Below are 18,524 nucleotides of genomic sequence, written 5' to 3'. Positions count from 1 at the left end.
AAGATACTAGCGGGAAGTACCCGGCATTGCACGGGGGAAAAATATAATTCAAAACGTCTCTTAAAATCATAACTATATACATACACAAATGCTAAGCTATTGTGAAAGCCCGGCGTGCCGTTTGTCTGTGCATTTGTCCGTCAACAAATTTTTAAGAGGCTTGCAGAAGTCCAGAACGTTATAGAAAGTGGGGGGTAAATAGTTGATCTAAAAGGTTTCCGAAAATTATCGACCCCCCCCCCCCCCTCAAAATTTGTTTTACCCCCGCGTAGGCATATATCCCTACATATCCTACATACAATAGAGTGAGTAGTATCTCGTGACTCTATAGTAGTATCTCGTGAATCTATAGTAGTATCTGGCTCTACAGTAGTATCTACTGACCGTAATAGTCGTATCTACCGACTCTATAGTAGTAACTACTATCTCTATAGTGTTGTATCTGCTGACTATAGTAGGAACTACTAACTCTTTAGCAGTATCTACTGACTCAATAGTAGTATCTGCTGACTCTATAGCAGTATCTACTGACTCTATAGTAGTATCTGCTGACTCTATAGTAGTATCAGCTGACTCTAGCGGTAGCGACTGACTCTATAGTCGTGTCTACTGACTCTGCAGCAGTATATACTCACGATAGTGGTATCTACTGACTGTAGTATTATCTACTGACTCTATCGTAGTATCTACTGACCGTAGAGGTATCTACTGACTGTAGCAGTATTTACTGACTCAATAGCTGTATCTGCCGACTCTATAGTAGTATCAACCAACTCTATAGTAGTATCTCCCGACTTTGCAGTAGTATCTACAGACTCTACAGTAGTATCTACCGACTCTATAGTCGTATCTACCGACTCTATAATAGTATAAATCGTCTTTATAATAGTATCTAGTAACAATACAAAGTGCCGTGGTGAGGCCTAGTCCCGTGGAGAGCCCCCGGCCTTGCTTAGATTGCCCAGGTGGCCGAGGTGGCACCTTGGCAGGCTGGGGCTGGGTTGCTATACCCCCCCCCCACCGCCCGCTCTACAGTAGCAGTAACTACACACTTTACAGTAGTATCTACCTACTCTATAGTCGTATATACCGACTGTAATAGTATATATCGACTCTATAGTTCTAACTAACTTCACAGAGTGCCGTGGTGAGGCCTAGTCACGTGCAGAGCCTACGGCCTCGCCTAGATTGCCTAGCTGGCCGAAGTGGCTGGGGCTGGGCTGCTACCCCCCCCCCCCCCCACCATCCCGCTGCACGCTGTACAGTAGTAGTTGTATCTACGGACTATAGTAGTAGCATCTACCGACACTATAGTAGTAACTGCACACATTGGGGTGGGGGGGAGGACATCACACTGTGAAGAATTTACCTCTGCGTTGTGTGTATTTTTTATGCATTTTTTACGTGAATGAGAATTCCCCCCTCCCCCCACCGATCCCGTGTGCGTTGCTACGTGAACCACGGGTCAGCGTTCTCGCGCATGCGCAGATGCACGCTCAGCTTAGTAATATAACAATAAATAGTTATACATTGTTAATTTAACTACTTTCCATTTGACAGATGCGAAAAAGAAATCGCGATTTATCGGTCGGGGGCTTATCGCGTCGTACGTGTGTAGTTTGTTGAAACGTAACTCTAGCAGTTTGTGAGTTAAATGCGTTCCAAGGGTGTGTCCACACACACACAGACAGACAAAAAATACTTTTATAGATAAGATGCTACAGGGCCCGCACTAGCTTAATCCGGTACTGCCATTTTGGGGACCAGTTTATTTATCAGATGACAACTGTTGACCTCCCAACAATGTTGTTCTCATTATATCAATGGCACAGCGGTGGGGAAATGTTATCTCCCTCACTTGGTATGGAGGAGGTCGTGGGTTTGATCCTGACCTTGATGCTTTTATATTTTGAGTTTGCATGTTCTCTCCGTGATGGTCGTGGGGGGGATTTTTCTCCAGATCCTCCGGTTTTCCTCTCCACATTTATAATCATGTAGTTAGATTATCTTGCTGAAATGATAGATTCCCACATGTGATGATAAGCCACTTCCATAAGCTATCATGTCTGGCCACGTCACCACTGAAAAAGAGCTAATAGCCCAGGGGGCTTTACCTGGAAAAATAAAAGTATGACAAGAACCGATATTAACTCATGTCCTGCTGATTGCAACTCCAGCCCACTAACCACAGGCCAGATGCAATCACTAACATATCTACAGCTTCGTCATCACCTCTATCCCTCTATTTAAGGAACAAAACAGGAGGATTTCTTCACAAATTTGGCTGTCCGCCTGATGATGCTAGTTGCAATTACTGGTGAAATTGTCGTACTAGATTGTAAATGTTGTGGCTTTGCTTTCCAACACACCGGTGTGCTGTACTAGTATGCATGTTCTGTTTACGTGACAAACCTTACTAATTGGCTGTGTCGGGTGGTGGCGGGTTTAACAACACATTTATATTTACGCGATCTAACCTAAAAAAAACCTGTTATGGATGATTTTTGTCCCGAAAGCCTACATGTTAAACATATCTACAGCTGCCAGATGCTCCCAGCCAAGGGTTTGCAGACAATGTTCATAACCTTGATTTAATCAAGTGGAGCCCTGTGATATGTAGGCTGCATAATTCATGATAAGCACAACAACAAGGGTTCGCCAGGGCAAATAGACTGGGTCAGAATGTATCCACCTGGCAAGGTGGCTCGGCGGTAGAGCAAGAGACTCGCAGTCGGAAAGGTTGCGAGTCTAAATCCTGATTGGGAGTTGACTATCATAAAATAGGCACCGCTTTATGGGGAATTAAACAATGGTGTAATCGCAAGTGGGTGAGAAGGGTGGGTTGGGTGAGTGGATGGGCGGGTGAGTGAGCGGGTGGGCGGGTGAGTGCGTGGGTGAGTGAGTGGGTGAGTGAGTGAGTGAGTGCGTGGGTGAGTGCGTGGGTGAGTGCATGGGTGAGTGAGTGAGTGCATGGGTGAATGCGTGAGTGAGTTGGCCGGTGAGTGAATGAGTGAATTGGGTGACAATTAACCGAGGAACAATGTGGGAATAATTTATAACGCCGTATATATGCACACAAACAGGGCAGTGTTTTTGGTGTGTACATAACAAACATGTTTATGATTTAATTTCGTAATTTTAAACTCCGCACATCTTTTTTGTTGTTGCCAAAAAAGCAAGATTGGCATCAAAATCCACGGAATAAATTGACTATGAAAGGGACACCACCGGAATGCGAGGCCAGGTGGAGGTTATTGCACTTGGCTCACTGACAAGTTCTCAGCTGGAATGTAGCCAGATGCATGGTATATTCTTTTATAAACGTTTCCTACAGGTATTTTAAAGCCACAGGGCCTTGCATGTGGGCAGGCAGTCAGTAGGCGCACACACGCATGCACGCACGTGCACCATGTGCTAGCAGCCAGTAGGCGCACGCACGCACACACATCATGGTCTGGCAGCCAAACGACAGGGCACACACAGCACGCATGTTGCATAACACGAGCATGAGGCCCATCTCATACTGCAAAATGCACATTGTATCCTTCACTGATTAAGCAATGCCAACCTGCCACTCACATGCTCATTGACTCGAACAGCTGTGGTACATTTACTTAAAGATAAAGCCACATGAAATGCAGACTTCGGATACAGCTTGTCTTTAGATTAGTATACTTGTTTTCTTTAGGTCGGTGCTTCATAGCTGCTTGGGTCAGCATTCTGCCATCGTGCGCTGTCAGATACACAGTAAATTGCTGCCGAATGCGAGTTGTTGCTCAACTGCGTAGGAAAATGTTTGCTGTATACTTAAAAGATTGACTTGGGTCGCCAAAATTAGAAAAGAAATACAACAATAAATCAGACCGAATACCATGCACGATTCCATTATTTGCCTTGATTCGGAGACACGATTCTACTAAAGAATTCGCCCTTCTCTTTATACCGTGTAGCACCTTTGCTGGATGCAAGGTTTCGATGATCCAATTTCATACAACGTATAGGAATTGTAAATCATCAAATGTTACGCACTCACAATCCATTGAAGTTATTGTGAGCATATGAATAACCTGAAAGCGGCAGTTCTATTAAATGCCGCGTGTGTATTTACCAGTACCAGTTCAAAACGGCTGTGTCTTGCTCTGACGGCGCAATACAAATGGCATTGCGGCCACGTACCAATCACGACACGTGCATGTGCCACGGCAGAACTTCAACATTTACAAGCGCATCATATCGGACCTGCTGAGCCATCCTGGCATGGCCACTGGTGACGCGTACCGTACATGGGCTGCCATGCGGGACATGCTACATGCGCTGGTAAGTAGAGCGTACGTGCTGGTGGGCACCTTGATGAGACATGCCGCACCTGCTACTGAGCTGTACTGCACGGCACTGCTTGTGGGATGCGACGACGCGCTGCTGTTTGACCGGCGCGCGCGTGTGGCCCAGTTGTGTCATGTCGCTGTGTGTGTCGTGGTTGTGCACGCCGGGTCAGCTGCGTCAAATTCGTATGCGGCACGTGTCATGTATTGGTGGCCGTGTTTGTTGTGTCCGTTATGTGATGCGACGTTGGTCGTGTGCAATGAGGCTGTGTTGGTGGCCACGCGTGTGTCTCTTTAGTGTGAGAATCTGTCCAGGTCAGCCGAGGCGAATTCCCCGGCGCACGAGGACTTTGAGAGGCTGCTGCTCATCGCGCACTACTACGCCACGCGCTCCGCCTCGCTCACCGTACCGCAACTGGTGACCTCCCACGTCATCAAGCGTTTAATTTGCACGCGCTTTGTATTAATTGTAAATAATATGTTCTCACACACACTGTCCTATGTGTGTATCGTGAGCATAAGGATCGATTTGAATTGTTGAATCGATACATTTATACGTGGCAACGACGAACAACAGCTGTACGACAGTGATCACTGCGATTCAACAACCGATGTCTGTATTAATTAATGTATTAATTAATGAGCGAGGCGCGATCGCCTTCAATTCGTCCCCGAGTTGAGTATTTGTGTGTGCGCGCGCGTGTGTGCTCACACCGCCGATGACTGCATGTGCCGCACTCCCGTGCCATCACCACGGTCAGAACGCCATCGCGGCAAAGCTGTCCATCTCTCTACTGCGACACACGGACGCAATCCCCGCTGACAAGGCCTTCTACGAAGCTGGCATGGCTGCAAAGGTGAGCAGGCAGCAGTAGCATGGCCGAGTCTCATGTCTTCTCCACGCTCACCACCTTTTCCTTCTCACCTCACACCTCTTCTTCTCCCCTCTTCCTCCTGCAGGAAAATGACTGGGAGAATATGGCCTTCATCTTCCTGAACCACTTCCTGGATCTTTCGGACGTACGTACGGCCCACGGCCACTGTGCCCTTGTCGTCATGATGATGGTGATGATAATCGTGACCATCATTTTCGTCAACGAAAGACATCTGCCAACACCTTGCCCTTCAGCGGTGTTTTTTTTTTTTCGCGTTAACCAAGGATGCCGAACCACATTGCATGCACGGTGCAGTGTGAAGTCACACCACGCTAATCATAGGTACATGGTGTGGTGCACCGCGTGGTACGATGTTTTTGTTTGGTGGTGTGGCCCGGTGTGTTTTGTGTTGGGGTATGCATGAAGTGCTGTGCTGTGGCATGGCTTGGGGTGGTGTAGCCCAACGGTGTGCGGTGTGGCGTGTACAGGCGATAGAGGAGGGCAGCTCGGACATGCTGGACAACACGGATTTCACAGATACTGACATTCCCCTGGAGGTGCCTCTACCAGCAACACAACACGTGTCTGTGAGTCCAGCATTACACGCAAGCAGAAGTGTCACATATAATGAAAAAGATCCTCATTTAGCCTTAACAGACTATTGGGGCAAGGGCTATTAGTGAGCACCGATCAAGGCCTGCATTGCACACGAGGGGGTGGGTGGCTTTCACCATGCCCGGCCACCTTCGTCTCCCCAGTGGCAATCTTTACACATTGCACCAGATACTCGTTTGAGGCTGAGTCGACTTAGGGGAGGCCAATGTCTGGTTCAAATAATCGTCACTTGTGATGACTATGAGGGAGAATCGAACTCGGGTCGCCGAGTTCATAGCGCAGCATGCTAACCGCTGCACGACTGGTCCCCATACCCAAATTCATATTCACACGCGTGCACATTTCTTACATGAATGACTTGGGGTTGTGAGAGTGTTATATTCCCTTGTATGCCTGGTTGGGTTTTTTCCCTAGTTACTCCAGTTTCCTATTACACAAAGCAAAATGCTTCTTATTTAAAAAGGGATTTTCTGAAACATCCAAATGTAGCAGGACACTTCTGACAAAGAGTCTAGAGTCTCAGGCTTTCCTGTGTTAACAAATAATATTATTATCAATGGCACACTCATGTATGTTTAACTTTTCTCGCACCGTACATAGCCAACCATGCAAATCGGAGGTGCGGGGGAAGAACAGCAAACTAAACACAAAAAGCAGTTCTAAATAAATGAGCTTTCAATCTAGACGATGCTTTAAAAGTGTGTAGCTCCAGTGGCTTCCTAATATCGGAAGAAAGAGCATTCTAGACGGCCGCAGAAGCGCATCTGAAAGCCTGCGATGCAGTGACGGTCTTTGTTTTTTGATGGCCATATGTATTGCCCACACTGCTCATGTGGCTCAAGCTGCTTTGTGCTGCACGTGCTGCTAATGCAGGAAGAGAAGCGCGAGGAGGTGCGTGACTGGGTGCTCACCGTGTCCATGGACCAGCGTGTGGAGCAGGTGTTGCCCTTTGACGAGCGCCACACCTATGAGGCCTCGCTGGTGGCCTCCGGAACCGGCGTGCGGGCGCTGCCCTGCCTCATCACCGGTAACCGCTGTGCCACGCTCACCTGCTCGGTCCCCTTCATGTGACGCTGCTGGCATCGTTCACTCCCCTCCCTGTGTATCCACCGTCGTGTGGGGTGCCTGCCAAAGGGGCCCTTGTGTTCTTGTCTGTTCACACGAGTAATTCCGTTAACTCTACTTTGGCCCCGCACGTGTGTGTGTGTGTTTGTATGTGTCTTGTCATAGTTATGCCCTCCCTTCTCTATGCAATATGTGGAGCCCTTGAAAGGAACATCTGCACTGGTTTGAAATGCTCAGGCTATTCTGCCTATGATCTATCTTGGATTTACCTGACTGGTTTACAGGGTGATGATCTCACAGATCCTTGAAACATGTGGACAGTCCCATCATCAGTAAGCTCCTCCAGCAGGCGAGGCTGCATTGACTGGGTCATATAGCCCGCATGTCCAGCCACTGCATGACCAAGCGTCTTCTGTTTGGCTGGATAGAAGGGGGCTAAATGGGCATGGCACGGTCTGGAGAAGAGATGGACTGATGTGGTAAAATGCTATACGGGCAATCTGTGTTGGTACTGTGCTCTGCAGGATACCCGGTGCTAAGGAACAAGGTGGATTTCAAGCAGCCAGGGAAAACTGCCAACAAGGATGACTGGAACCGCTTTCTGATGGCGGTCAAGGTGTGTCCTTGTGTTCATGCTGTGTGTCTGCGTACGTGTGTGTATTACTGTGGGGCGCGGTAGTGTAGCAGTTTGCGCGTTGCACTACGAACCCAGCGACCCCAGTTCGATTCCCGCTCACGGCCAACACCAGTGACGATTATTTGAACCAGTCCTGGGCCTCCCCTAGGTCGACTCAGCCTCAAACGAGTACCTGGTATGGTGTGTAATAATTGCCACTCAGGAGACAAAGGCGGCCAGGCATGGTGCTGGCCACCTACCCCTCGTGTGGCGTGCCAGCCTTCATAGGTGCTACTCGCTAACAGCACTTGCCCCAACAGTCTGTGACAGTATATTCTTGGTTCTTTCGGTGACAGGCTATATGGGGGATCTTTTTCTTCGTTTTTATCACTGAAATCACTAAATTGTGATTATACATCGCAATCATCGCGCCCGAATGCTAAACTTTGCAGAACCCTCCTAAACAGAGTCACGAGACTCGGTGAGGCTTTCCTGTGTAAACAAACGTGATGATAATGAATATGCGTGTCTGCGTGTGGGTATGTGTATGAATGTGCATGTTGTGCATGCCACACAGACGAGCCACAGCCCCGAGTGCCAGGACGTGATCAAGTTCTTGGGCCAGTGGTGCGGAGGAGCCCCAAGTGCGTCCTTCTCCTTCCAGTGATGCCACCTCTCCCTGTCAACCTCGACGCTGCAGCCGCAGCAGCCGCAGCAGCTTCACGTAGTCCATCCCGCCCGCTGGTACACCAATGTGCTGGTGCCAGTGGGCGAGTGTGGGTGCCGCGGCGAGCGATCTGTACAATGAATTCCTGACCTCTGGGTCAGAATCAGAATCTTCATTTAGACTGGAGGAATCCGATGAGCTATGAATCTCTTCTTTGGTTCTTTCGGTAAGGTCACGTAGAATGAGAATAAAATAATAAAATAACACGATAAAATTCTCACGACGTTTCGGCCACAACGCAAGCGGCCGTCTTCAGGTGAAGAGTTGAGAATTTTATTGTGTTATTTCATTCTACGTGACCTTACCGAAAGAACCAAAGAAGATGAATCCTTGCAGTCACGAAAGCTGTAAATCTATGAATCTCTGTTTCACAAGATGTTCATCAAGGGGCGAGTCAGCAAGTTACAAACAACAAACAGTACAAAAAGAAAACGACAGGGCAAAATAGAGAAAAGGTAAGCGAGTCACGAAAAATAAATAAATAAATAGATAAATTATATAAGTACAAAGTGTAGAAATGGCAACACAGACACTGTGAGCTGCCTGGTAGCGCGTGGCTGTAGCAATGACAAAGGGAAGCAGAATGTGATCGTCACCCAGATACAAACGAGAGTGTGGGTTGACGCTCTGTTTCAGATGACATGTGAGCAACCCGCGACCGTCTTACACCGTGCAATGGGCTCGGCGTCCCGTCTGTGTCTTCGGCTAACTTGGCCACTGAGCCTGGGTTGCACAGTGAACAGGCTCAAGCCCTGTTGTTTCCTCACGGCAATTTATGTGGGGAACTCACCAAAGCATGCTGTCTGTTCTTACAAAAAATATTCCATTCACAGCTAAACCACTGAATATGAGAATGTTCGTCTGCTGCAGGAAAATGTGCGGTGATGTGAAATGTAGATTAAAGTGAGCGTGTGATGTCATTCCACCAATTTTGCACTCGATCTGCCCCGTAGCGTGAATCGCGGCACGGGGGCCGGCGACGCTCTGAGATTCCAGTCACGGAGTTACAGCTCGAAACTTGAAACCTGCTGATCAGGTTTCAAGTCTCGAGCTGTCAAGTATTTAATCCTACGAAGTACACGTACTTTTCGATTTAAAGCTTTCGTGACTGCAGGGATTCATATTCTTGGTTCTTTCGGTAAAGTCACCACGTAGAAGGGAAACACCACCTCTGCAGTACAAACTTCTACTCACCTGGTATCGGCAATTACGGGTATTTCCCTGTCCCCAGACGACCTGCTTGTCAGTTTTGATGGAGTTTCTTTATTCACCAAAGTTCCTGTACCTGACACCATCGCAATTATTGAAGACTTGGTTCATCAAGGACTAAACACTGAGGTACCCCCCCTGGTGAGACACTGCTTAACCAATCCATACTTCACTTGGAATAGAACTTTGTACAAACAAACTGAGGGCACCCCAATGGGCTCCCCCCTATATCCGGTTGTAGCCAACATTTTCATGGAGAAATTTGAGACTGACGCCATCCAGACTGCCACTCTGCGCCCAACCTTATGGAAGAGGTACGTGGATGACACTTTTGTCATCTGGCCACATGGCTGGCCTGCTCTAGACCAATTCTTCGACCACATCAATTCCATACACCCAGCCATCAGATTTACCATGGAAGTCGAAAAAGATGGCAAGCTACCTTTTTTGGATGTCCTAATAAAAAAAGAGACCTGATGGTTCAATGAGCCACTCTGTCTACAGGAAAGCTACACATACGGATGCTTATCTGAAACCGGATTCCCACCACCATCCATCACAGAAGAATTCTCTCATCAAGACTCTGCACCATAGAGCCCAATGCATATCCGACCAGGAACACATAGGAAGTGAACTCAAGCACGTACACCAAGCTCTTAAGGATAATGGTTACTTCGACTACACAATCCACAAAGGTATCACTCCAACCATGAAGAAGGACCCTCTTGAGCTTTTCAAAACCATCACTTTACCCTACATTGCGGGGATCACAAAAAAGATCTCCAAAATCTTGAATAAACACAAGATCCAGGTCCGATTCAACACATGACATAAAATCCGTGATCTGGTTCCGTCTGTAAAAGATGTGATTCCGGACATACAGTACCCTGGCGTCTACAAACTAAGTTGCCTCTGTGGTAGTAGTTACATTGGAGAAACCAAACGACATGTCTCGGACCGCATTCGTGAACACAAAGCAGACCTAAACACGGTAGGACCAACACCTTATAATTCAGTAGGCTCACATGACATTGACTTCTCCAAGACAGAGGTTCTTTGCAACCCATCTGGCTACCATGAGAGATTCGTTCATGAGGCTATCCACATATACAAACACAGACAATTTCAACCGAGAAGATGGATTCTGGCCTAGCAATCATTGGAAGGATTTGATAAACCATTTCGGGTCTTAATTGATTGTTCACGCTTAAGGTGGCTTTCAGACCGCATCCATTATTTTCGTCTCCCCCCTCTTTTCCGAACATAGATGGACTCGTCCATCTGAACAAACTGTTAAATCTTTCTCCGTGGTGCTAATGTTAAAAAAACGCCACTTTTTTCAAATTTTCTTGCTGTGGTTTTCACACTTGATGATGATTGCTTGTGTTGCAGTCGAAACGTCGTGATAATTTTATTGTTTTATATTTTTATTATTTTATTGTTTCCCTTCTACGTGACTTTACCGAAAGAACCAAGAATACACATACTTTGTTTTATACTCTGGTTCTATTCGGTAAAGTCACGTAGGTAAAAAATGAAACAAAAATCACGACGTTTCGGCCACAACACAAGCGGCCTTCATCAGGTGAAGGGACCAGACTGTCTCGAGGACAGCGCTGGAGTGAAACAGCCAAGCTCAGACCGCGACCTTTAAGCTGTGTGAGAGTAATTAAGGTGCCTTGACAAATGAATTAGCATAAAAATTTGCATTTAATAGGCGGACTTAGCATGATGAAAGGTAGGGAGGGGGTCGACCTGTGCAGGCTGGCGAGGGGGCAAAGTAGCGTCCACATGCTAAGTCCGCCTATTAAATGCAAATTTTTATGCTAATTCCTTTGTCAAGGCACCTTAATTACTCTCACACAGCTTAAAGGTCGCGGTCTGAGCTTGGCTGTGATTCACTCCAGCGCTGTCCTCGAGACAGTCTGGTCCCTTCACCTGATGAAGGCCGCTTGTGTTGTGGCTGGAACGTCATGATTTTTTTTTATTTTTTACCTACGTGACTTTACCGAATAGAACCAAAGAGTATGGATCCTTGCAGTCACGAAAGCTTCAAATCTAGAACTTTGTTTTATATTTATAACTGTTTGAGATTAAACAATTTGAAACAGTGCTGGCGACTTTTCTCAACATGCCCGGCGTCACTGGAAGCTACTCATTGGGGGGGCGGGGGGGGGGGGCACGGTGAGACTGTGGGGTGTATAAGGTGCACGTGACGCAATCCCGCACGAGATGGTCCCATTGCGCTGGTGCAGTGCTTCTCAACTCCGATCCTGGTGGCCCTCGACGGTTCAGCTCTCTCCATGATTGGGAAATGGGTCAAGCCGTGATGTTGAGCCCCCCCCCCCCTCATTGACATGAATAGGACACGGGCCCCAATGGGTCCTTGTGCCCTAACTTTACAATTTAAGAAAGGCTGCTCTGCTATTGACCAAATACTGTCGGTCCGATTCTGGAAAATATAAATTATTACCGAATGGCAATATGCCCAGCTTTTTTAGAATTCTAAAGCATTTGACTAATTGGAAATGATGTGGTAATCCAAGCTGTCGCAAAACATTGTTTCTGCATAAAAATAATTAAAATAAAACCATCCGCAACAATGGAACAGATATGCTGAGATTTCATGAATAAAGCAGCAACCACCTTTGCCTCTGCCCCGCAGCCTCCTACTGCCTCCAAAAAATATATTAACAATCTCGTGATAATAGGTTTTTCCCCTTTTTTCTGGCAACAAAACAGGTGTTAAGTTAAAACACCAAACTGAAGCCTTTTACAAGGAATCATGTCTGCATTAACCACAATACTTGTGGTCAGAATGCAAACAAAAAAACACATGCATTGTCTTTGAAATTGATTGGTCCACACCAGAGACAGCTTTCTTTTGAGCCTCGTCTCAAACGGTGTTAGACCAGAGGACGCCAAAAAGCGAACACAGCACAAAGACAATGCACTATCAGAGTAATGAGAGCTCGGGATGAGCAGCTACATCATGAGACCCCCTTTGCCAGTACCAAAATATGATAATAGGTTTTTCCCCTTTTTTCTGGCAACAATATCACTTGCCAAGCCACCTCATTGCAGGATCTTGTAGCATGGCTCTTGGACACTTGACAAAATCAATGTGCTCACAATTATGTTTTCCACAAAGTGTAAACCTATGTAGAAATACAATCAAATTATATTAAAACAAAAAAACAATCACGACGTTTCGATCACAACGCAAGCGATCTTCATCAGGTGTCAAGAACAAATCACGGAGGTAAATACAACAAAAAGATGAGAGACGAGAATTCAACAAACCTGAAAAAACATGTGAAGCACATCCAGTCAGGCCAACAACACAGACACTTCCTGGCGGACCACGAATTTCAGAAGAGTGTTAAATTTCGTGTTCAACCTTTGGATTGCACATACCAGCATAGATAGAATGAAAAATGCGAGGTACACGGTCAGTAGAAATACATATACAAGTCCACCAAGAGGTAAGGAGGGAGGAAAGACGGACAGGGAGGCAGAGAGAGAGAGAGGGGGGGAGGCCGGAGGGATGAACAGAAGCTTAAATAGGAAATACGGTTGGAGGGGGGGGAGGGGGGGGAGGGGCCAGAGCGAGAGCGGCAGCTCAAACACGCACATCTTACACATACAAAACGGCAGCTCAAAAAATGACCACCTCTTGTAAATACAAAACGGCAGCTCAAAAAAGGGGCACATCTTACACGTAATTACAACGGTAACTTCCCCGTAGAAGTGTGATAATAAAGTATTAAAGCTTTCGTGACTGCATAAAATTACTCTTTCCTCCCTCCTTACCTCTTGGTGGACTTGTATATGTATTTCTACTGAACGTGTACCTCGTATTTTTCATTCTATCTATGCTGGTATGTGCAATCCAAAGGTTGAACACGAAATTTAACACTCTTCTGAAATTCGTGGTCTGCCAGGAAGTGTCTGTGTTGTTGGCCTGACTGGATGTGCTTCACATAATGTTTTTTCAGGTTTGTTGAATTCTCGTCTCTCATCTTTTTTGTTGTATTTACCTCCGTGATTTGTTCTTGACACCTGATGAAGATCGCTTGCGTTGTGATCGAAACGTCGTGATTGTTTTTTTGTTTTAATATAATTTTATTGTATTTATACATACGTGACTTTACCGAAAAAAACAATGAGTAATTTTATGCAGTCACGAAAGCTTTAATACTTTATTAAAGTGTAAACCTTCACGTAATTTTTAACTCAATAATCGTTCATAGAGTTTTTTTTGGTTTAGATCGCGTATAAATATATAAATGTGTCGTTAAAACCCGCCACCACCCGACACAGCCAACTAGTAAGGGTTGTCACGTAAACAGAACATGCCAATTCGTCACTAGTACAGCCACACCGCTGTGTTGGAGAGCCAAGCCACAACATTTACAATCTGAGTACGACATTTATATATTTAACCCCAAAAGAACACTCTTATCGATATTGGTCGCGAAAGCCTACGTGTTAAACTTCATAATCGTTGTTTATGTGTAAAGACAATGTGCACACATTTCTCACATCCATTGCTCAGCATCGGTCTCATCTTGAAGGCAGATTTGCCAAACCCAGCCCCACAACTCTGTTACGAGACAGATAACCCGATTACACTGGGACATTTTGTTTTGCCAACCTTGCCAGGGCGCTTGAGAGTCAAGATGTTATTTCTAATCCGTGGCTCATGAATACATGTCCTTTTCTGAAAATATCTGCAAAAAAATCGAAAGCCAATTTTGCTCTTCCATTGTACTACAATACAATTAGATGTCTGTCTTGTCTTCTTGATGGATATGGTTCAGGCCATGAACAGTGAGTGGCATGACATAAATAAATCCATAGACGTGTATGTGGCCAGGTGGAAAAGGGATCAGATTGCTGAGCCAACTGCTGAGATTCTGGGTTTGAATGAAAGTTTGGGCTGCTCGCGATTAAGCTGGGTCCCCGTGCCTAGCAAGTCGATGGTCTCGGCTGAGAAAGCAACAACACAAATCCCACAACACATTGATGTGTTGCTGGTCTCCAGCAGATGAACTTATGAAACTAAACAAGTTCGTGTGTACACGTTCACTTGAAGCAGAATTTTGCTCACCCTGAAGTCAACCGCAGCCAATGTCGGCACACTATGTACCTGTACAGCGTTCTGAACAGGTACTGCCACCGCTACAACGAGGGCATTCACAGAAAATAACTAATAGCCCAAGTGTGTTTTTTCCTTCAGAATCTGATTAATCACTGCTTCGGGCGTCATCTCTGGGCCGTGTGCATGTGGGATCATGTCAGCTTGACACGGAGCATTACATTTGACACGTTCGTCATTTTGCCACATGGCCTGCCAGCACTGAACCAATTTCTCAACCACATCAATTCCATTTTGATTTAAAGCTTTCGTGACTGCAGGGATTCATATTCTTGGTTCTTTTGGTAAAGTCACGTAGAAGGGAAACGATAAAATAATAAAAAAATATATGAAACAAAAATTATCACGACGCTTCGACTGCAACACAAGTAATCATCATCAGGTGTGAAAACCACACCAAGAAAATTTGAAAAAAGTGGCGGTTTTTTAACGTTAGCACCACGGAGAGCGATTTGACAGTTTGTTCAGATGGACGAGTCCATCTATGTTTGGAAAAGAGGAGGGGGGAGACGAAAAATAAAGGATGCGGTCTGAAAGCCACCTTAAGCGTGATCAATCAATTAAGACCCGAGATGGTTGATCAAATCCTTCCAATGATTGCTAAGCCAGAATCCATCTTCTCGGTTGAAATTGTCTCTGTGTTTGTATATGTGGATAGTCTCATGAACGAATCTCTCATGGTAGCCAGATGGCTTGCAAAGAACCTCTGTCTTGGAGAAGTCAATGTCATGTGAGCCTACTGAATTATAACAGTGATCTGCCACGGCTGAGGTGTTGGTCCTACCGTGTTTCAGGTCTGCTTTGTGTTCACGAATGCGGTCCGAGACATGTCGTTTGGTTTCTCCAATGTAACTACTACCACAGAGGCAACTTAGTTTGTAGACGCCAGGGTACTGTATGTCCAGAATCACATTTTACAGACGGAACCAGATCACGGATTTTATGTAATTTGTTGAATCGGACCTGGATCTTGTGTTTATTCAAGATTTTGGAGATCTTTTTTGTGATCCCCGCAATGTAGGGTAAAGTGATGGTTTTGAAAGGCTGCTCAAGAGGGTCCTTTTTAATAGTTGGAGTGATAGCTTTACGGATTGTGTAGTCGGAATACAAAGCAGACCTAAACACGGTAGGACCAACACCTCGGCCGTGGCAGAAGACTGTTATAATTCAGTAGGCTCACATGACATTGACTTCTCCAAGACAGACGTTCTTTGCAAGCCATCTGGCTACCATGAGAGATTCGTTCATGAGGCTATCCACATATACAAACACAGAGGCAATTTAAACCGAGAAGATGGATTCTGGCTTAGCAATCATTGGAAGGATTTGATAAACCATTTCGGGTCTTAATTGATTGATCATGCTTAAGGTGGCTTTCAGACTGCATCCATTATTTTGTCTCCCCCCTCCTCTTTTCCGAACATAGATGGACTCGTCCATCTGAACAAACTGTCAAATCGCTCTCCGTGGTGCTAACGTTAAAAAAGCCACTTTTTTCAAACTTTCTTGCTATGGTTTTCACACCTGATGATGATGATTGCTCGTGTTGCAGTCGAAACGTCGTGAGAATTTGTATTGTTTTATATTTGTATTATTTTATTGTTTCCCTTCTACGTGACTTTACCGAAAGAGCCAAGAATACACATCAATTCCATACACCCGTCTATCAAATTCACCATGGAAGTGGAAAAGGATGGGAAGCTACCATTCCTGGATGTTTTGATCGAGAAGAGACCTGATGGCTCGTTGGGACATTCGGTCTACAGGAAAGCCACCCACACGGATGCCTATCTAAAGCCAGACTCCCACCACCATCCAGCCCAGAAGAATTCCCTCATCAAAAGGAGGGGGGAGACGAAAAATAATGGATGCGGTCTGAAAGCCACCTTAAGCGTGATCAATCAATTAAGACCCGAAATGGTTTATCAATTGTTCTATATCTGATTGTTCTATTTCAATTAAAACATTTTAATAAATACATGTTGGAAGCAATTCCTATCTTTCAAGTTATCATCCTTGCATTAGAATATATAGGGCAGTTCATATTTTGATGGTATCACGTGGTAATGCTCCATCACGTGTTTTAAATCGATTACACAGTGAATATTGAACTGAAGCTTGACAAAAAAAATTTCATCGCAAATCGCAGTATCTGTCAGAAAAATCGAAATTAGATATTTTCCCCAAATCGTTCAGCCCAACTAACCAGTGCCGGATTATCCCAGTAACAAAAGTAGCACTAGCAAATGCTACGGGCCCCGCACTTTCAAGGGCCCCGCGCTAAATGCGTTCAAGCTATCAATTCCGGTTCAGTGATTCTGCACTTGCTCTATTACTATAGTACTATACCGCCTTCAACTTTGATGAAGGACTGGGTGTTTAAGGTTAGTGATTTGTCGTATTATCTGGCTGTATAGCCAAAGAAAAAATACAATTACTTTACTATGCAAGTTACAAAGGTGTTTTAATATTTGTGTGTTTTTTTAAAAATTTAGGGCCCCTTTACAACATATGCTACAGGCCCCGCACTAGCACAATCCGGCACTGGTAGTAGCGATAGACAAATTATGAGGTGACTGGCCGCCGGTGAGCGAGATGACCTGGACCAAATCTCAGTGCTGGATCTTCAACCTGCCAGTGCAGGCGAGGGGGCTTGAGCAGCAGCAGCAGGAGCAGCAGCGGTTTCCAGTTGCCCGTGCGTGCGTGGGAAAGTGTCAGAGAGGGCCCGTGAGTGCCTCTCTGCGGCGCGCGCTGTCTCGAGCAGGAGTGAGCGGCAGCCGTGCCCACGTGACGTGCGCGTTCTTGGGTCTGGCACGGCTCAGGTCACGGCGTCCCAGCCTCTCGCCGACGACTGGGCCACTTCGCTTGGCCACGGAGCTGCAAAAAATTAAAAAAAAAACGTCCCGCTGCGTCCCACGCATCTACATCTAGACCTCGAGCCCAGAGCCAAATAGGCCAACAAAGCGTGAACCTGCTTTCTGGGCATGTGAACCTACGATTTGGTTATTTATTTTCGGACAACAAACTGACCCTGAACGCCTCAATATTATAAAATCTTGGAGGTTAAGGGGGGATTTAACCTGGTCAGCGCGTGGATGGGTGACCCCCGCTTGCATGCCAGGTGCTGTGTCACTGCGAGAGGTCCCAGGATTTGGCAGAACAGCAATGGGTGTGGACCACAGAATCGTCTCACTCGTTGGATTGAGCCGATAGATCAAATCTATCTGTGCGGAGCTTTCAGTGTTACCCCCCGCCCCCATTTATGTGGGAGCCATTGGCCAAATCATCCCAATGCAGGATCGCCCTTGAACAAGTCTCGAGACTCATTGGGTTAATTGGCATTGATATTATTTACAATCTTAGAGGTGCTCTGCGATTGCATGGTAGGTAGGCTCAAGACTTTCGTCCTCCGTTTATGGCTGCCTCCTTTCACACATCAGTCGTTTATCAGAATCATAATATTTCTTCATACTGGAAAAATCCGATAAGCGATAAAGCTCCTTTTCTACAGATTTACAGTATATCAATTCATATCTCCTTGTTCTGTGGTTAGCACGTTTCCTCTTTCCTGTACAGCTCTTCGAGATGCAGCTCCATTTAAGTGCTCTTTAAATCCAATTTGCATTAACAAAATAGGAGGCCATTGAGTTAAGGATCGCTTTGCTCAAGTCGGCGATATATTTTCAAGATGCCGCTGAGAGCAAATGAACAATGTGTACGTCGTGGTGTCTGCACCGCACGTGACTGGCACGCCATGTTTTCCTAGCAAAAGCCTGCAATGTGCAGTGCTTTAGATTCAGAAGACGTTTCAGCATTGTAATGTCGGAAGGAGTAATGAGACTTCAAGGTTACGTGAAGCATTTGGCTAATGGAAAATCAACGTTTTTAGATTTTTTAAAAACAAAATTAATGCAGCATATCGCTCGTACAGAAG

General features: G+C 45.8%; 1 protein-coding gene across 1 annotated transcript in view; it reads left to right on the top strand.

Annotated features, from left to right (window-relative positions):
- The window catches only part of IFT172 (intraflagellar transport 172), a 42,918-nt gene extending 30,881 nt beyond the window's left edge, over positions 1 to 12,037 (top strand). Inside the window, exons 41-48 of the mRNA XM_032969794.2 lie at positions 4,207 to 4,317; positions 4,621 to 4,740; positions 5,084 to 5,179; positions 5,283 to 5,342; positions 5,686 to 5,784; positions 6,686 to 6,839; positions 7,402 to 7,493; positions 8,071 to 12,037. Of these exons, the coding sequence (XP_032825685.2) occupies positions 4,207 to 4,317; positions 4,621 to 4,740; positions 5,084 to 5,179; positions 5,283 to 5,342; positions 5,686 to 5,784; positions 6,686 to 6,839; positions 7,402 to 7,493; positions 8,071 to 8,160 (822 nt within the window). The 3' untranslated portion in view covers positions 8,161 to 12,037. The remainder of the gene's footprint in view (positions 1 to 4,206; positions 4,318 to 4,620; positions 4,741 to 5,083; positions 5,180 to 5,282; positions 5,343 to 5,685; positions 5,785 to 6,685; positions 6,840 to 7,401; positions 7,494 to 8,070) is intronic.
- Positions 12,038 to 18,524: the final 6,487 nt, after the last annotated feature.

The sequence above is a fragment of the Petromyzon marinus genome, chromosome 3 (assembly GCF_048934315.1).
Source record: "Petromyzon marinus isolate PM22_M1 ecotype Great Lakes invasive population chromosome 3, UKy_Petmar_22M1.pri1.0, whole genome shotgun sequence".
In the NCBI taxonomy this organism is placed as follows: Eukaryota; Metazoa; Chordata; class Hyperoartia; order Petromyzontiformes; family Petromyzontidae; genus Petromyzon; species Petromyzon marinus.
Note: the sequence above shows the minus strand (reverse complement) of the source record. Positions and strands in the feature narration are given on the sequence as shown.